General features: G+C 44.3%; 1 protein-coding gene across 1 annotated transcript in view; it reads left to right on the top strand.

The window, feature by feature from the left end:
* Positions 1-21,107, top strand: part of NDST2 (N-deacetylase and N-sulfotransferase 2) — a 219,272-nt gene that overhangs the window by 105,040 nt on the left and 93,125 nt on the right. Inside the window, exon 2 of the mRNA XM_069753273.1 lies at positions 4,691-6,024. Within this exon, the coding sequence (XP_069609374.1) occupies positions 4,999-6,024 (1,026 nt within the window). The 5' untranslated portion in view covers positions 4,691-4,998. The remainder of the gene's footprint in view (positions 1-4,690; positions 6,025-21,107) is intronic.

Genomic DNA, 21,107 nt, shown 5'->3' on the forward strand with positions numbered 1-21,107 from the left:
GATCCAGGTTGTTCTCTGGGGCTCTGAATGGTTTCCAAAAGAGAGAAAAAAAACGTCTGTCTCCATCCTGTATTATCGTCTAATTTTTAATATTAAGATCTGCATGTAATATGTTGTGATAATCTCAGTTTTGAGTCGGAGACTTGATTTGCTTGTCAGCCCGTGTCCTTTAGGGCAGTCTCGCACGTCCAGATAATTCCGGTACCGGAATTATCCGTGTCTGTGTGCCCGTGTGTTTCTGTGGCACATCAGTGTGGCACACGTGTGCCAACTGGGTGCCACACACACCGTGCAGGAGACAGCGCTAGAGATAAGCGCTGTCCCCCCAACGTGGTGCTGAAGCCGCCATTCATATCTTCTCTGCAGCAGCGTTTGCTGTAGAGAAGATATGAATAATCCTTTTTTTTTGTTTCTCGTGTTTAACATAAAGATCCATGTCCCCACCCCCCTCCCACACCCTGTGCGCCCGCCCGCTATATCCTGTCCTGGCCGCACCTTCTACTGTATGAGCGGTCACGTGGTGTCGCCGATTACAGTCATGAATATGCGGCTCCACCTCCCATAGGGGTGGAGCCGCATATTCATTACTGTAAATGAGCGGCCCCACGTGACCGCTCATACAGTAGAAGGTGCGGCCAGGACAGGAAGCAGCGCCAGCGAGGGAGCCGGGTGAGTATTTTAATAACAGCGGGCGGGCGCACAGAGGGTGTGAGGGGGGTGGGGACATGGATCTTCATGTTAAACACGAGAAACAAAAAAAAAAAAAGGATTATTCATATCTTCTCTACAGCAAACGCTGCTGCAGAGAAGATATGAATGGTGGCTTCAGCACCACGTGGGGGGGTTTTTGTTTTTGTGTTTGCGGTACGTGTTTTACACGGACCCATTGACTTTAATGGGTCCGTGTAATCCCTGCGCTCCCACGAACACTGACATGTCTCCGTGTTTGGCACACGGAGACACGGACCACAAAAAATCAATGACATCTGCACAGATGCATTGATTTCAACGTGTCTACTTGAGTCAGTGTCTCCGGTACGTGAGGAAACTGTCACCTCACGTACCGGAGCCACTGACGTGTGAAACCGGGCTTAGGAAGAAATGATAGAGCAACTCTCCAGTCGTGTCAGTAAACCTACTTGGGTCATCATTGCTGCTGATTTTTTTTTTTTCAGACTTGTGGTTCATTTAAGTGGCCAGACCGGTGGCATAATACGACCGATCTGTAAGCGTTTACTGATTGGTGATCGGTCTGCTTGTGTAAAGAGGCGTGCAAACAAAGTAGGCGAAGCGCACTGGTTCTCTGCAGCACGAGTGCTGTTTATTTTTACCCAACACAAAAGTCTATTTTACCAATTGAATGAGCGTTTTGTTTGTTAATTTAGTGATTTGCAGTCTGTTTAATTGTAAAACGAGCGTTTTTAACATCGCTTATTCATGATTATCATGCACCAGCAAAAGCGCTAATAACCTGCAGATATGGGCTTAATCTACATCTTAATAGCGTTACTAACCTGCATGTAGCCGAACGCTGCTGGGAGAAAATGAACTTGATTCCCCCTGGCAGCCTTCTGTTTCAGTGACACAGGCGGAGGCGGCGCTGGTTCAGTCACCGCTCTGAGTATAGACAGCGGCAGATGTCACCGCTCCCCCGGTGACGTGGTTACAGTGGCCGTCGCTCTGTATCTAGTAACTATTAACCTGCAGATTAAGCCCAGATCTGTAGGTTACTGGTGTTTTTGCTGGTGAAGAGTTCCTCCTAAGATTTGTTTGCATGACAACGCGTTTTGAGAGCATGTTGTAGTCAATGAGACACATGCAACTTAGATTGCCAATGTCAATGGTTAAAGGGAATCTGGCAGCAGGTGTTTGCTATGTATGTAATCTAAGGACAGCATGAGGAGGTAGCAAAAATATGTTGACAGGTTTTTCTTTGAAATAAAAAATACTGAATATTTTTTTTTTGCTTCTGAAAAATGAATGCTTTTCGAGGAATTTAGTTTTTACTGTTCTATACCTTAGTGCAGAGGTCCCCAACTTTTCTGAAAGAGAGCCACATTTGGCTCTGAGGGTCACGAGACCCATCCAGCTCCTGCCCACTCATAGTATTGTCACCGAGAGCCCCCTTTACCCCCAGTACAATGACAGCTAAGGCACTGAAATCACACAGGCAGTGTGCCAGGCTCCAGGGTTTTCTATCTTACCTTGTTCAGATCTGCTCTTCAGTGCAGGGCTACCCACACAAGTCACCATCTAGAGACCTGCTCTTGATAAAGGTTTGTTACACCTGGTGCTAATGCACCAAGCTGGCAGACAGCCGCGAGCCAGAACTTCACCATAAAATGTCACACAAGCCTTGTTTCTTCAGAGAATTACGGTACTAGAATTTCCTATATTGGCAATTCTGGCTTTGCCTGTAGGTCTCATGACTTACCACACTCTCCTGGACTCTGTATACTGGTGTCCTTATTCTACTTATCTTTTTTTTTTTTTTTTCCAGTTTTTTTTCAGTGCAGGATTTTGTTCTTTCACTGTACATTACACTTCCGCTGCAGTGTCCCCATGTCCTCCTGCTGCTGACATCTTCCCCGGGCAGTGTGGGAAATCCATTCCAACAATTCTGCTGAGCACATATTTCCCGATGCTGCTAAAAGTCAGAACATATTGGCTGGAAAATAGAAATGTGTTTTTACGTTCTGTACTCTTCATCGTGTCCAGAGCTAGTGCAGCTTTCCGCCAGATGTTGACTATCCTCTGTCAGGATTTAGCTGCCTCATGTGGCCTTATTGTCTGTTCCAGGAAATATTTTTCGTTTTTGTCCATGATGAAGAGTAGAGATTCAGGGGTTGTAAGGAAAGTGTAGGGCACCTATATGACAGTCAGGATGATTTTGGTTTTGTGTTTTATTTCAATGTATGAAAAATTAATCTTTTTAATTGTCAGTTATTGTTTCCATAGAACACTCTTGAGGGTGAGCATTATAAGGAGTAACTACTGCCTTTTAGGGCAGGTATTCACAGGCTATGTCCCATATTTTATTAATTTCTTGCCTTTCCCCTTGTTATAAATTTATGTAACAGTCAGGTACCAAGTTAGTATTTTCTAGACCGTCAGGCAGGAGAAGGCCTTAGACTACATATAAATGATAGGTGCCTGATGATCAGGTCCACTGACCTTTCCTGATGCAAGTTCAACTCTGAAATAAAAAAAAAAACACAGGTTATAGATCTGCGTTCTCTCAAAAATTGGGGATCTCTTACATGGGAGCCCCCACATTTTGGACACTTGTTCATGTTGCATGATCTATTAAAGGAAACCTGTCATGTAAAAAAAACTATATTAAACTGCAGTTGTGGGGTTCATCTACAGATTAATAACACTCTAAATCTTGACAGCCATCCCTTTAGAACTCTATTAACCTGCAGATTGGCATCAAATCTGCAGGTCAATAGTGATTTTTGATATGACAGATTCCCATTAAAGCACATATGTCAAACTCTGGCCCATGGGCTCCATCTGGCCCGCAGGCTGAGTATATTTGGCCCACGACACCAAGGCAGGTCCCCTGCCCGGCATCGCACTTTCCATTATACTGTATGGAGCACTATATGGGGCCATTATACTGTATGGAGCATTATATGAGGCTGTTATACTGTATGGAGGATTATATGGGGCCATTATACTGTATGGAGGGTTGTGTGCAAATTGCAGTTGGACATTGGACAATCCTACTGTGATGGGGTCACCATTTGTTGGTAGGATTGAGGATACAGTAGGGTCATAATGCCATGCATGTGGAGGGTACTATGGTGGTATCATATGGTGTCTGGGACCACTTTTGTTGGCATTGTACTTTATTATCTTTATTATTCAAGTTTTTTTTATTCTTTGTTACATATTTAAATTAGGCCATTGGGCCGTATGCCCTTATGGCACATTATATTATTCCAATATTTTATTCTAAGATCTATGAATTAAAATGCTCTTTTTTCGTGGGACAACCCCTTTTAAGGCTTTCCATATGAAAAAGTTCATTATATTTGATAAGGAAGCACTCCCTCAATTGTAGACTTTTTTTTTTTAAATAAATATCAAGGTTGGCCCATGATTTTGTCCCTCTGTGAATTTGAGTTTGATATCCTTGTTTTAAATGGGAGTCTGTCAGCACAGAATGACTGGTCAAACGAAGTCCAGGGCGCTCCATACTTCACGGTGGCCAATCAAACCTTCCCTGCGGTCTCCGTGTCTGCAAGAAGTCGGTCTGGCAGTTCCCTTGTATGGGGCTATGTGACTGGGACTGCTGAAAGGGGCTTTGACGCTTTGTTTCTAAGGTTTGGCAAGGTTTTCAGCAATTGGACCCTAAATAATGGCATAAATGAGAAAGGTCAAATGCCTTACTGTGCCATACATCACATGTATCCAGTAAAACATAAAACTGTCATTTTGTTTTCCAAAAGTAACATGGATTTCAAGCCTGCGCTATGATTGGATGAAGGTTACGCAATTGAGCCTTGCGTGTGATACTACTACTTTTTGAGTTCTTGTAATAGTTCATGATATGCAGGTAGGTGAGTCTTCGAGTTAGTCACTAGACAGATCTCACAGCTCTGCCAGGACAATGCCGACAAGTAAAGTCTTGTTTTTCAGTAAAACAGCATTTTTGACCATGTTTTGTTTTACCCATTTCTAGGACACAGCCTGACGGTGAAGATTAATCGTTTGGATTAGACCCTGGGACCAAGTGGAAGGAGAGATGCGAGAGGCGATTGGGATGTAATCTTGTGGCGGCAATCTGTTAAGTGGTCCGGATCGGAGTGCAGAGAAGCAATGGGAATTGGAGGCCATGGTAACCTGACATAAATGGCAGGCTGGAGGCGATCTCACCTCTTTGCGTCCTACTTTTACTGCCTTCTACTGTGCTGTTACTGCTGCTCCCCTGAGGGACATCACATCTCGTCATTGTGTAGCCACAGACCAGTCATCAAGCGGTTTAGGTGAATGCGGTGGGCAGGTGGGGTTTTAGGCCTCACCATGATTCATCTATGGAAACTGGTTCGGCACATGCGACAGCTGGAACTTCATCGATTGATCCTACTGTTGATTGCTTTCAGCCTGGCTTCCATGTGTTTTTTGGCTTACTATGTGACCAATAGCCCTAAGATCAAAGAGCCTCCCCCTTTACCTTTTAGTGACTGCAGCAGTCAGCAGAGGATTGTGGTTCAACCCCAAGCAAGCTGGCGGATAGGCAAATTTGTGGATATTTCCCGGACTGAACCAGTGGTGCTTGTGTTTGTAGAGAGCATATACTCTCAGCTCGGACAGGAGATTGTAGCTATATTAGAATCTGGCAGGTTTAGGTACCGGACAGAAATCGCTCCCGGGAAGGGGGACATGCCAACTCTGACAGACAAAGACCGTGGTCGTTATGCTCTGATCATTTATGAGAACATCTTGAAATATGTTAATCTAGATGCCTGGAACAGGGAACTGCTGGACAAGTACTGTGTGGAGTATGGGGTAGGAATCATTGGTTTCTTTAAGGCCAATGAAAACAGCTTACTAAGCGCACAACTCAAAGGCTTCCCGCTCTTCCTACATTCCAATCTGGGATTGCGAGACTACCATATTAATCCTAATGCTCCACTTCTGTATGTGACCCGAGCTAATGTAGTAGAGCAGGGTCCTCTTCCTGGAGATGACTGGACCGTTTTTCAGTCCAACCACAGCACCTATGAACCTGTACTGTTGGCAAGCACCAAATCTGCCGAATCTATTCCCCACCTTGCTACGCACAAAGCACTTCATGCCACTGTGGTGCAGGACTTGGGCCTTCACGATGGTATCCAAAGGGTACTGTTTGGAAATAATCTGAACTTTTGGCTGCACAAACTTATTTTTGTCGATGCGATCGCATACTTAACTGCCAAGCGGCTCTGCTTAACACTCGACCGATACAGTTTGGTTGATATTGATGACATATTTGTTGGCAAAGAAGGAACACGAATGAAAGTATCAGATGTTGAGGTAAGTCAATTGGTAATTTATTCCATATCTCAATTTATAAAAGATAAGATTATTTTATTCATTAATGGTACATGATTACTACTTGTGATTGGGTGTCTCTCACCAAACCAGTGATCTTGAGGGTATTTTCCCATCTCCACGAACCTATAAAAATAATAATAATAATAATGGCAAATACCTCCAATTAGAAATGTGGTATAGTTTTTTTGATTCGCTTTGTCTTTCCTCATGTGCAGGCATTGCAGGACCTTGCGTATCCAAGTCAACTAACTGTAACTATATCAGTGGTCGTAACCATGGATACCCAAGGTCCTGCAATGCCTGCACGTGAGGAAAGGGATATAGCGAATCAGAAAAACTATACTACATTTCTAGTTGGAGGAATTTCCTATTATTATTATTATTATTATTACGCGTACTACATATTGGGATAGGATCTTGGTGATGGCAATACTCTCTAACCCTTATCTTAAAAAGAACCTGTCGGAAAAAAACTCTTATTACCTGCAGACATGGAGTTAATCTGCAGGTTAATAGCTTTTCTGACCAGCTTGAGAGAAAATGAACTTTTTTTCTCCCCGGCAGCGTTCCTTTTGCAGTCATGGGGCGGTGGCTGTAACCTCATTCCAGCCCTGACTGACTGACAGCCTGCCGCAATGCAAAGCTAGCTTTCAGTCAAGGTCGAGGGTTCAGTTACAGCCGCTGCTCTGTATATTCAGAGCAGTGACTAAACAAGCGCCCCTCCCGCAACTGGAACGCTGCCGGGGAGAATAAAGTTAATTTTCTCCCTGCAGCAATCTGCTGCGTTCAGGCGCCGGGCAGCATAATTACTCTAGTAACCTGCAGATTAACCCCATATCTGTAGGTCAATAGCGTTTTTTCTGGTGACAGCTTCTCTTTAAGCTGTTGCAAAGTGTGTGTGTGTGTATATTATATTTCGGATTATTTTGTGAATCTTTGCTTTAATATACCGGTAATATCTGAACATCTTGCAAATTTACGGTTTACAAAATGTCTCTTCAGAGAGGAAGAGGACTAGAACTCTAGAGCCACCTATTGGTCGACATTGACTGTTAGGATTGCTACTTCCAATAGGTGGCACTAGAGTTCTAGTCCTCTTCCTCTCTGAAGAGACAATTTGCATATTTCCCAGAGGAGCATTGCGGCTTTAAGTCTCCTCACCTCGACATGCTTATGTCACTCTCCACAAGGAGAAACAATACTTCTTGGATTACAAAAAAACAAAAACAAAGTGGAGCTCATCATGTTGATGAATGGGAATTCCGCTGATATTAGATGTACATATCCTGGCTTTTTTTTTTTTTAATATATAATTACTTTATTGTGGTTAAATTTTAAAAGTTCTACATGAATTTGGTCAGTGAGACCTCTGGTCAAGTTAACACTTGTTCATTTAAGTAGCTTTTGAATAGTATGAAATTGATTTGTGGACTATGACTACAACATGATGGCTACAATGACATCTGTTATTGAAAATAATTGTATTCTCAATGTAAATTGTCATCCAAATAGAAGAAAACTGTCGCCTTAGTTTCACTGTGGGATGTAGATACCTTGCAAGTCAATGACCAAGCCCGTTATAAGGCTTGCAGCGTGACTCGGTATAGTAACCAGCCAGAAACCCATCTGTAGACAGCTGTTACGAGCTGCTTGCTATCAAGTAATCTTGAGCACAGTACTGGTTGGCTGAATGAGATGCTTTGGGTTCTTTGCAAGCCTGTGTAAGTGCTGACATTGACTTTCCAATCTCCAGTAGGTAGATTTTTTCTTTTCTTCATACGTGTTTTTTTTGCATCATAGAGCTGAAGTGCATAACCTTTTTTTCAATCCAAGAAACGGATTGAAAAAAAGGTTATGCACTTCAGCTCTATGAGCACAGGCAGAGCACAGGGGCCCCAGGCAGCACACAGGGGGGCAGAGACAGTGCACAAGGGAGGGGGAAGTCACAGTGTGCAAGGGGGGAAGAGACAGTGAACGGGGATCCAGGCAGCACACAGGGCCCCAAGCAGCGCACAGGGGGGCAGAGACAGTGCACAAGGGAGGGGGAAGTGACAGTGTGCAAGGGGGAAGAGACAGTGCGCAGGGCCCCTGTGCGCTGTCTCTGCCTCCTGTGCGCTGTCTGGGATCCCATGTGTGCTGTTTGGGACCCCCTGTGTGATGTCTGTGGCCCGTTCTTGAGTATATTAAAGATTAAAGCATATTAAAGATCCGATTTTTCACGCTTATGAGAACCATTGAGTGATGTACTCAAGAACGGGGCCCCAGACATCGCACAGGGGCCCCAGACATCACACATCGCACAGGGGCCCTAGACATCTTAGGCTAGTTTCACATTTGCGCACGGCTGTGTACGCTCTGTGAAGCCCCGCCCATTGTCGCGCCTGCCAATTAAGCTCCGCCCAAGTGCGCATGCGGCCTGCGTACCCTATCTTTATCATTGGGTACGCAGGCCCTGCGGATGTTTGCATCCGCATGCGTTGTTTTGACGATTCGGTGAACGCAAGAAAATCCAGCTTGTTGCCTTCGCCGCGGGTTGCAGCACCATCGGCGGAGCTTAACCGGCGGGCACAGCAGTGGTCAAGGCTTCCCTAAGAGCGTACGCATGCGCACGGCTGTACGCAAATGTGAAACTAGGATTGAGTGATATACTCAAGAGCAGGGCCCCAGACATCACACAGGGGGTCCCAGATAGCGCACAGGGGGGCCCAGACAGCGCACTGTCTATTTCCCCCCCCCCTTGCGCGCTATCTCTTACCCCCTTGCTCACTGTCTCTGCCCCCCTGTGCGCTATCTGGGACCCCCTGTGTGCCGCCTGGGGCCCGTGTGTGCCGCCTGGGGCCCGTGTGTGCCGCCTGGGGCCCGTGTGTGCCGCCTGGGGCCCGTGTGTGCCGCCTGGGGCCCTTGTGGGCTGCACTGGGGCCCCTGTGGGCTGCACTGGGGCCCCTGTGGGCTGCACTGGGGCCCCTGTGTGCTGCCTGGGGCCCCTGTGTGCTGCCTGGGGCCCTGTGCACTGCCTGATCAACAGCAGCTGGGGTATATTCTGGCCCAGAGGGGTATAAACTGGACTAGTCCAATTTATACCCCGGGGTATAGTTTGGGCTAGGCCAGAATATACCCGGGGTATAATCTGGCCTAGGCCACTTTAACCCCGGGTATACTCTGGGCGGGGGGTTAAACTGGCCTGTTACACCGGTTTTGGTTACAAATACTGATGTAAAATACTGACCAAATACTGCTAGTGTGAGGGCAGCCTAAAGGTACCTTCACGCTAAACGACTTACCAACGATCACGACCAGCGATATGACCTGGCTGTGATCGTTGGTAAGTCGTTGTGTGGTCGCTGGGGAGCTGTCACACAGACAGCTCTCTCCAGCGACCAACGATCAGGGGAAAGACTTCGGCATCGTTGAAACTGTCTTCAACGATGCCGAAGTCCCCCTGCAGCACCCGGGTAACCAGGGTAAACATTGGGTTACTAAGTGCAGGGCCGCGCTTAGTAACCCGATATTTACCCTGGTTACCATTGTAAAAGTAAAAAAAAACAAAAACACTACATACTCACATTCTGATGTCTGTCACGTCCCCTGCCGGCGTCCACAGGGTTAAAACTGCTTTCGGCAAGAGCGCTTCCCTGCACTGTCAGCGCCGGCAGTAACAGCGGTGACGTCACCGCTGTGCTCTGCTTTAAGGCCGGCGCTGACACAGTCGGTGCAGGGAAGCTCTCGGCAGCAGCGCGTGCATTAGCAGCGCTCTTGCGGAAAGCAGTTTTAACCCTCTGGACGCCGGGGGACGTGACAGACATCAGAATGTGAGTATGTGCTGTTTTCTTTTGTTTGTTTTTTTTAAACTTTTACAATGGTAACCAGGGTAAATATCGGGTTACTAAGCGCGATCCTGCACTTAGTAACCTAATATTTACCCTGGTTACAAGTGAACACATCGCTGGATCGGCGTCACACACGCCGATCCAGCAATGACAGCGGGTGATCAGCGACCAAAAAAAGGTCCTGATCATTCCCCAACGACTAACGATCTCCCAGCAGGGGCCTGATCGTTGGTCGCTGTCACACATAACAAGATCGTTAGCGGGATCGTTGCTACATCACCAAAAGCGTGACGTTGCAACGATATCCTTAACGATATCGTTATGTGTGACTCAGCCTTTAGTCTGTTCCTTATCTAAATTTTGGTTGTTTGTTCCAAGGAGGTATGTGACTGATCTAAACACTACATCCTATGTTAATTGTGCTTAGAAATACCTTGCATAACAATAACAAGAGCCGGGTATTAACATAACAATTTCCGTTAGGGTCACCGGGCCAGAACGCAAGATTGACCCAAAAAATGTATATTCTGAATGATTTTACTAAGAGCTAAATGAATGATACAAGTGAAAGGGAAGAGGGGAAAAAGAGAGAGAGAGGGGGAAAAAAAGGGGGGGAGGAGAGCTTGTGCAGCTGATGTCACCTACTAATAGTCTTGATGATTGGAAGTTTGGTGAATCCCTGCAGTTAGAAATTGAGTCTCCTACACGTTTTGCCTGTGATCTAATGGATCCTGGTAGTACTGAAAAGGTGGGGTACAGGGGGGGGGGGGGGGGTTGTGTGATTTTGTAGGCACTGTGCACATGACATGTAGGGTTTGTTCACACTGCATTTTTTTTTCCTTTTCCAGAGAATTGCAGCATTTTACAGAACTAGTAAAGTGGATGAGTTTTGTCAAATCTAATGAATACGCTGCTTTTTTTCCTTGCGAATTTGAACCGTTTTTTTTTTTTTTTTTTAAATCTGCAGCATATTAAGTTCACACAGGGCATTTTTGCTGCGTTTTTTTTATGCTAATTTTCAGCTGCTTTGTACAATACCAGCAAAGCCTATGAGTAGTGATGAGTGAGTGTACTGTTGCTCGGGTGTCCTCCGAGTATTTGACTGCTCGGAGATGTAGTTTTCATCCCAGCAGCTGAATGATTTAGGCTATGTGCACATGGTCAGGATTTCTTGCAGAAATTTCCTGAACAAAACAGGACATTTTCTGCAAGAAATCCGCATGCGTTTTTTGCGCGTTCTTGCGTTTTTACCGTGTTTTTACAGCGTTTTTGGTGGGGTTTTTTTTGCGGATTTTTCCGGAGGTTCCCAATGCAATAATATAGTGGGAAATCCGCAAAAAATCCGCAAAATTAATGAACATGCTGCATTTTTACCGCGATGCGTTTTTTTCGCGGCAAAAAATGCATCATGTGCACAAAAATTGCTGATTGCATTCTAAATGATGGGATGCATAATGTATGCGTTTTTTATAGCGAAAAACGCAAAAAAAACGCAAAAAATCTGCAACGTGTGCACACAGCCTTACAGCTATTCGCCAGCTTGACTACATGCGGGGATTCCCTAGCAACCAGGCAACCCCCACATGTACTCAGCCTGGCCACTAGCTGTAAATCATTCAGCTGCCGCCTCTGATGAAGATTAATTATCCAAGCAGTCATAAATATTCGGAGGTCACCCGAGCGTGCTGGGGGTGGGGGGTGGGGGAGAACAAGGAGTACACTCGCTCATCACTACCTATGAGTTTTCAGAAATCTCATGCGCGCACATTGTTTGCGTTTTTTGGACATAGAGCATGTCCCTTCTTTCAGTGGTTTTGCTGTTTTTTCACCCATTGACTTGAATGGGTGTTGAAAAAAAACACAGCAATTATTTGCTGCATTTTTGCTGCTGAAAATCCAAGGACATTAGCATGGACAAAGGGAAATAATAATAATAATTATAATAATAATTTTTATTTATATAGCGCCAACATATTCCGCAGCGCTTTACAAATTATAGAGGGGACTTGTACAGACAATAGACATTACAGCATAACAAATACAGTTCAAAACAGATACCAGGAGGAGTGAGGGCCCTGCTCGCAAGCTTACAAACTATGGGGAAAAGGGGAGACACGAGAGGTGGATGGTCACAATTGCTTTAGTTATTCGGACCAGCTATAGTGTAAGGCTCAGGTGTTCATGTAAAGCTGCATGAACCAGTTAAATGCCTAAGTATGTATCAGTACAGAAACAGAGGGCTAATACTGCATAAAGGGAAAAAATAAAACGCAACAAAAAACGCTCCAAAAATGCATCTAAACCTGCGTTTTCGACTTTCCTGCCAAGATGATCAGGTTTTGCTGCAGGAAAAAAAAGCAGCAAAAACGCCCTGTGTGAAGTTACCCTAATTCTTTCAGTAGTTTTGCAGCATTTTTCACCTATTCAAATCAATGGGGAAAAAATGCGAGCATTGTATCCAGCAGTTTTTTTGCTGCAGAAGATTCTACTGCAAATATTCAACATGTGCACATCCCCTGAGTCACTGAAGTAAGCGCTGAAATTGTCATGCCATGCAGGCAAGTTATTCTACTACTTCAGCTAAATGCTAATCTCCTGGGTACAAGCCTAATTACTCACCTTTCACAGATGGGGAACTGTCCACAACCAACCAATCATGTGACTACAATCCTATTATAATAATCTCTTTATTTGGCCTCATCCTGTTAGGGGCTTTTATTGGTGGTCTGCCTTGTAGGTGGTGTTGTAAGCAGTGTTTAAGAGGGTAAAATGGCACCGCTTCATTATTTAATGAGACGATCAGTCTAAAATGTTGTGAAATAACTTTGTATTTTGATTAGTAATAGAGGAGAATGTAGTGTGTAACATGGTATTGTGCAAAAGTGTGAAGCAGTTGTGGAAAAACTCTTCAAAGTAAGAATGTTTTCAAAGATAGAAGTGTTCAAAGTTTATTTGTATCAATTGGCAAAATGCAAAGTGAATGAACAAAAGATATCATACATTTAAATCAAATCTATATTTGTGAGTCAGAGATTTTATAGAATTGTAGGAAGGAATACAATTAACCAGTTTCAGGTAATGATGATTTTCAAAAAACCCAATCCTTAACTGAAACAGAAACTTCTCTGTTGTAGGCATAGACATGAGTGAGGAATAGCTACTCTGCTACAAAGGTGAGGTCGTGGAAGACCATTTCAAGGTCCTACACCATGGCAAGGCTGAGCACAATAACAAGTAAAGAGGTAGTTGTACTACATCAGCAAGGTCTCTCCTAGGTAAATATGTCAAAGCAGATTGACATTTCAACATGTGCTGTTCAAGGACTTTTGAAGAATCATCAAGAAATGGGCAACTTTGAGGACTGTAGATGCAGTGATTGGCCAACGGAGTTCAGTGCAGCAGATGAAAGGCACATCATGATTACTTCCTTACTAAATTGGAAGATGTCCAGCAGTGCCATTAGCTCAAAGCTGACGGCTTCCAATGGGACCCCCAGATACATCCATATACTGTATGGCGAACTCTGGCGGCCAGAAATTATCTTTAATCAAAGAATTGCAATCAAAAAGCCATACCTTCCACATGGCACATGGCCAAGCGACTCAATTATGCACAAATACATGGGAACTGGGGTGCAGAAAAATGGCAGTAGGTGCCCTGGACTGAGGCGTGAAAATGTGAAATGTTTGTTCCGTAATAGAAGGCAGTTTGTCTGAGGGTATGGAGATGGTACAATGAGTGCCTGTTGACAGACGTGAAACATGGGTGAGGGTCCTTGCAATTTTGGGGCTGCATTTTAGCAAATGGAATTAGGTCAGGATTAATGGTGTCCTCAAGGCTGAGAAGTACAGCCAGATACTTATCCATCATGCAATACCATAATGGAGGCAAATGATTGGGTTCCAAATGTGTTCTGCAGCAGACAACAATCCCTAACATAGAGCCAATGTCATTAAGAATTCTCTTCAGTGTTGTGAAGAACAAACACCTTGAAGTGATGATACGGCTCCCACGTAGCCCTCATCTTACATCTTGGAATCTGTCTGGTATTAAATAAAAAAAAGCAGAAGTATTTGCTCAAGCCTACATCCATAGAGGATCTGGGGTTGGTTCTCCAAGATGTTTCGAACAACCTCCCTGCCAAGTTCCTTCAAATTCTAAGTGCATCTTGAAGAGTTGATGCTGCCTTGAAGGTAAATGGTGACACCACCAAATACTGTCTTAATTTCACTTTCATTCACTTTGCATTTTGTTCATTGATCGCAATAAGCTATTAATACTTCTATTTTTAAAAGGATTTTTACATTGTAGCTTATTTTCCTTACCTGTGTAAATAATACATTTTGAAGCTTTAAAGGGAACCTGTCACCCCGAAAATCGCGGGTGAGGTAAGCCCACCGGCATCAGGGGCTTGTCTGCAGCATTCTGTAATGCTGTAGATAAGCCCCCGATATTACCTGAAAGAGGAGAAAAAGACGTTAGATTATACGCACCCAGGGGCGGTTCCGCTGCTGGTCTGGTCGGGTGGGCGTCTCTGGTCCGCTGCGGCGCCTCCTATCTTCATTCCAAGACGTCCTCTTCTGATCTTCAGCCACGGCTCCAGCGCAGGTGTACTTTGTCTGCCCTGTTGAGGGCAGAGCAAAGTACTGCAGTGCGCAGGCGCCGGGCCTCTCTGACCTTTCCGGCGCCTGCGCACTGCAGTACTTTGTTCTGCCCTCAACAGGGCAGACAAAGTACGCCTGCGCCGGAGCCGTGGCTAAAGATCAGAAGAGGACGTCTTGGAATGAAGATGGGAGGCGGACCAGAGACGCCCATCCGACCGGACCAGCAGCGGGACCGCCCCTGGGTAAGTATAATCTAACGTCTTTTTCTCCTCTTTCAGGTAACATCGGGGGCTTATCTACAGCATTACATAATGCTGTAGATAAGCCCCTGATGCCGGTGGGCTTACCTCACCCGCGATTTTTGGGGTGACAGGTTCCCTTTAACCCCTTTCTGCCATTGGACGTAATATTCCGTCCATGTGGGGTGGGCCTTAATTCCCAAGGACGGAATATTACGTCCAGCGCGATCGGCCGCACTTACGGGGGGAGCGCCGCCGATCGCGGCCGGGTGTCAGCTGCTTATCGCAGCTGACATCCGGCACTATGTGCCAGGAGCGGTCACGGACCGCCCCCGGCACATTAACCCCCGGCACACCGCGATCAAAGATGATCGCGATGTGCCGGCGGTGCAGGGAAGCATTGCGCAGGGAGGGGGCTCCCTGCGTGCTTCCCTGAGACCCCCGCAACAACGCGATGTGATCGCGTTGCTCCGGGGGTCTCCTACCTCCCTCCCTGCAGTAAGTCCCGGATCCAAGATGGCCGCGGATCCGGGTCCTGCAGGGAGGGAGGTGGCTTACCAAGTGCCTGCTCAGAGCAGGCACTTGGTAACGCTGCACTGCTCTCAGACAGATCGGTGATCTGTCAGAGTGCTGTGCAAACTGTCAGATCACCGATCTGTATTGTCCCCCCTGGGACAAAGTAATAAAGTAAAAAAAAAAATTTCCAAGTGTGTGTAAAAAAAAACAAACTCCTAAATAATGAAAAAAATATATATATATTATTCCCATAAATACATTTCTTTATCTAAATAAAAAAAAAAAACAATAAAAGTACACATATTTAGTATCGCCGCGTCCGTAACGACCCGACCTATAAAACTGGCCCACTAGTTAACCCCTTCAGTAAACACCGTAAGAAAAAAAAAAAAAAAGAGGCAAAAAACAACGCTTTATTATCATACCGCCAAACAAAAAGTGGAATAACACGCAATCAAAAATACGGATATAAATAACCATGGTACCGCTGAAAGCGTCATCTTGTCCCGCAAAAAATGAGCCGCCATACAGCAACATCAGCAAAAAAATAAAAAAGTTATAGTCCTCAGAATAAAGCGATGCAAAAATAATTATTTTTTTCTATAAAATAGTTTTTATCGTATAAAAGCGCCAAAACATAAAAAAAAGATATAAATGAGGTGTCGCTGTAATCGTACTGAACCGAAGAATAAAACTGCTTTATCAATTTTACCAAACGCGGAACGGTATAAACGCCTCCCCCAAAAGAAATTCATGAATAGCTGGTTTTTGGTCATTCTGCCTCACAAAAATCGGAATAAAAAGCGATCAAAAAATGTCACGTGCCCGAAAATGTTACCAATAAAAACATCAACTCGTCCCGCAAAAAACAAGACCTCACATGACTCTGTGGACCAAAATATGGAAAAATTATAGCTCTCAAAATGTGGTAACGCAAAAAATAATTTTTGCAATAAAAAGCGTCTTTCAGTGTGTGACGGCTGCCAATCATAAAAATCCGCTAAAAAACCCGCTATAAAAGTAAATGAAAAAAATGTATTTATTTCCATTTTCCCATTAGGGTTAGGGCTAGGGTTAGGACTAGGGTTAGGGCTAGGGTTAGGGCTAGGGTTAGGGCTGGGGTTAGGGCTCGGGTTAGGGTTAGGGCTAGGGTTAGGGTTAGGGCTAGGGTTGGGACTAGGGTTAGGGCTAGGGTTAGGGTTAAGGCTACAGTTAGGGTTGGGGCTAAAGTTAGGGTTAGGGTTTGGATTACATTTACGGTTGGGAATAGGGTTGGGATTAGGGTTAGGGGTGTGTCTGGGTTAGAGGTGTGGTTAGGGTTACCGTTGGGATTAGGGTTAGGGGTGTGTTTGGATTAGGGTTTCAGTTATAATTGGGGGGTTTCCACTGTTTAGGCACATCAGGGGGATCTCCAAACGCGACATGGCGACCGATCTCAATTCCATCCAATTCTGCATTGAAAAAGTAAAACAGTGCTCTTTCCCTTCCGAGCTCTCCCGTGTGCCCAAACAGGAGTTTACCCCAACATATGTGGTATCAGCGTACTCAGGACAAATTGGACAACAACTTTTGGGGTCCAATTTCTCCTTTTACCCTCGAGAAAATACAAAACTGGGGGCTAAAAAATAATTTCGAGGGGAAATTTTTTTTTTTTTTCACGGCTCTGCGTTATAAACTGTAGTGAAATACTTGGGGGCTCAAAGTTCTCACAACACATCTAGATAAGTTCCTTGGGGGGTCTAGTTTCCAATATGGGGTCACTTGTGGGGGGTTTCTCCTGTTTAGGTACATTAGGGGCTCTACAAACACAATGTGACGCCTGCAGACCATTCCATCTAAGTCTGTATTCCAAATGGCGCTCCTTCCCTCCCATGCGCCCAAACGCTGGTTCTCCCCCACATATAGGGTATGAGCGCACTCAGGACAAATTGCACAACAACTTTTGGGGTCCAATTTCTCCTGTTACCCTCAGGAAAATACAAAACTGGGGGCTAAAAAATTATTTTTGTGGGAAAAAATTTTTGTTTTATTTTTACGGCTCTGCATTATAAACTTCTGTGAAGCTCTTATTGGGTCAAAGTGCTCACCACACATCTAGATAAGTTCCTTAGGTGGTCTACTTTTCAAAATGGTGTCACTTATGGGGGGTTTCAATGTTTAGGTACATCAGTGGCTCTCCAAACGCAACATGGCGTCCCATCTCAATTCCTGTCAATTTTGCATTGAAAGGTCAAACTGCGCTCCTTCCCTTCCGAGCTCTCCCATGCGCCCAAACAATGGTTTACCCCCACATATGGGGTATCAGAGTACTCAGGACAAATTGTGCCACAACTTTTGTGGTCCAATTTCTTCTCTTACCATTGGGAAAATAAAAAATTGGGGGCGAAAAGATAATTTTTGTGAAAAAAAAATTATTTTTTATTTTTACGGTTCTGCATTATAAACTTCTGTGAAGCACTTGGTGGGTCAAAGTGCTCACCACACCTCTAGATAAGTTCCTTAGGGGGTCTACTTTCCAAAATGGTGTCACTTGTGGGGGGTTCCAATGTTTAGGCACATCAGTGGCTCTCCAAACGCAACATGGCGTCCCATCTCAATTCCAGTCAATTTTGCATTGAAAAGTCAAATGGCGCTCCTTCCCTTCCGAGCTCTGCCATGCGCCCAAACTGTGGTTAACCCCCACATATGGGGTATCAGCGTACTCGGGACAAATTGTACAACAACGTTTGGGGTCCATTTTCTCCTGTAACCCTTGGTAAAATAAAACAAATTGGAGCTGAAGTAAATTTTTTGTGAAAAAAAGTTAAATGTTAATTTTTATTTAAACATTCCAAAAATTCCTGTGACGCACCTGAAGGGTTAATAAACTTCTTGAATGTGGTTTTGAGAACCTTGAGGGGTGCAGTTTTTAGAATGGTGTCACACTTGGGTATTTTCTATCATATAGACCCCTCAAAATGACTTCAAATGAGATGTGGTCCCTAAAATAAAATGGTGTTGTAAAAATGAGAAATTGGTGGTCAACTTTTAACCCTTATAACTCCCTAACAAAAAAAAATTTTGGTTCCAAAATTGTGCTGATGTAAAGTAGACATGTGGGAGATGTTACTTATTAAGTATTTTGTGTGACATATCTCTGTGATTTAATTGCATAAAAATTCAAGTTGGAAAATTGCGAAATTTTCAAAATTTTCGCCAAATTTCCGTTTTTTTCACAAATAAACGCAGGTAATATCAAAGAAATTTTACCACTATCATGAAGTACAATATGTCATGAGAAAACAATGTCAGAATCACCGGGATCCGTTGAAGCGTTCCAGAGTTATAACCTCATAAAGGGACAGTGGTCAGAATTGTAAAAATTGGCCCGGTCCATAACGTGCAAACCACCCTTGGGGGTAAAGGGGTTAATAAATCTATAAAACAATGAGATCTTAAAGGGAGTATGTCAGGTCATTTTTGATTACCCTACAAATGGTATCCCGAAATAGGGCTTGGGCAGCCCTTTCAGGATATGTAACTTTTATTTTTGTATGTTACCCCATTGTGTTGCTGTAAGCCCCTGACAAATTTGTCGCGTGTCATCAAGCCAAGTATAGGTAGATGCCCCTTCCCCTGCCCATAATCCGTCCCACAACTCTGCTCCAGTGTCACTGATTGGGTGCATATAAATGTGAAATTAATATTGATCCCTTCCGCCGCCCTTGATTCTTCCCACCCCTCCTGGCCAGCGTCACTGATTCAGTCAGACTGCTGTATGCCGTAGGATTGCAGTGGCCATGTCACAGCATGTATTTTTATGCAGCTGTCACTCTCTGGTCAGGAGAGCAGACGGCCAGTCCGAGGATTGCGATACGATCCTCGGGCATAGGGCAGTCTGACTAAATCAGTGATGCCAGTGCAGAGGGATGGGTGGGATTATGGACGGCGGAAGGGGTGAATATTCATTTGACATTAACAAACACTTTACTAGCCAGTGCACTACAATTTTTTTTTTCCTGTGGCCATGTAGAGAAGTGGCATATCCTAAAAAAGCTGCCCAAACTGTATTTCAGGATACTATTAGTATACTATACAAAAATGGCCTGACAGATTCCCTTTAATATACATGTGTGCATCCAATTTGCCAGTTTGTCACATAGATATTAATATGATGTTATTCCACCTGCCTCAAACTATTGCACAGTGCTGTCAATAACCTCACAATAAAGATACGACCCATTGCATGCCAACCATCTCCCACGTGCTCCGTATTCCTGATTACCGTGATGTCTGCGTGCCAGATGAATTGGATATCACAAGACCAGGAGCAAAAGACTGAGGAGAGATAACGGATTATGAGCCGGCAGTAATTAAAAAGCAAACTGATAGTGGCATTTAGTGCCAGGATCTTGTATTGGGCCGTCTTCCCAGAGCCTTTCTACCCATCAAAGTGAACCTTGGGTTCCTTTTATATTAATGCTGGACTTTTCTGGTACAATTTGTGTTATCAATTCTATTTTTATAGAATATTATCCCTGGGACCACTACTTTTCCGCTGTGTGCTGCACTAGGCATTACAGGGGCACACCACGCTTCGGAGGGTCCTGCTTCTTAGCCCCAGGTACTCTGTGTCCACCATATGGCGCGGAGTACAACCCTCACAGATTGCTTCAGAACCCTCACAGCTCAATAATGTGCCGTCCCAAAGATCTTGGCACAATTTTTTTTTTCTGTCTGGATGGACTTGTAACATTACATTTCAAACAAAAGCATACAGCAGCACTCTGTAAGTGCCAAGGTGTATGCAGACATCGAGTATATGAAATATAAGCTGTATTACTGAAATATAACATATGGTAGCCTTAAACATGTAAGGCTCACAAATGATCCAATTCAAGTGTGCTCACCAGCTGCAACAAGGCGACCTTCATAGATGTTTGATGGCGAGTATGCGACACCTTAATTGGCCGTTGGGCACACTTGAATTGGCCAATTTGTGAGCAAAGTTCCTTCATTTTTACAAGTAGCGGTATGTTCTATAAAGCAGTAATGCCGTGTAAATGTCATATATTCCGTGTTTTGCATTCATCCTGGTGCTTAGAGAGCTGCTGTATTCTCTTGTTTATTATGCTGTCTTGGGAGCTTGCATCTGTTCACATTTGCTTTATTCTGTTAGGAGCTGCTCGCTGTTTTTTTTTTTTTCCGTTGTTTTTGTGATTCATTCATGATACCCAGAACAACCAGTCACTTTACAACTTTAATTTTGTCCCTGGGCAGATGGGAAAAAGCATTTGGATATAGGATGTAATCATGTGACTGGCAGCCTGTTTACTCCAGTCTGTGCACACCAAAGGATTACTGTGAAATGAGTGTTCTTAGGCTATGTGCACACGTTCAGGATTTCTTGCAGAAATTTCCTGAGAAAAACCTGAAATTTTCTGCAAGAAATCTGCACGCGTCTTTTGCGCGTTTTTACTGCGTTTTTGGTGCGGGTTTTTTGCGGATTTTTCTGGACATTTCCCAATGCATTATATAGTGGGAAATCCGCAAAAAATCTGCAAAATTAATGAACATGCTGTGTTTTTTTTTTTTTACCGCGATGCGTTTTTTTTTCACGGGAAAAAACGCATCATGTGCACAAAAATTGCGGAATTCATTCTAAATGATAGGATGCTTAATGTATGCTGTTTTTTTTGCGGTTTTATAGCGGAAAAAAAACCGCGAAAAATCAGTAACGTGTGCACACAGCCTTAACAGTATATGTCCACGTTCAGGATTACATCCGGATTAGCTGTGGATTGAACCCTGTGTACATTCGCAGAGTTGAAACCCCAGCGTCCAGATGTAACAGCATAGTGGAGGGGATTTTATGAAACCCCATCTTCACTATGCGT

Source organism: Ranitomeya imitator, chromosome 2 (assembly GCF_032444005.1).
Source record: "Ranitomeya imitator isolate aRanImi1 chromosome 2, aRanImi1.pri, whole genome shotgun sequence".
NCBI classification, from domain to species: domain Eukaryota; kingdom Metazoa; phylum Chordata; class Amphibia; order Anura; family Dendrobatidae; genus Ranitomeya; species Ranitomeya imitator.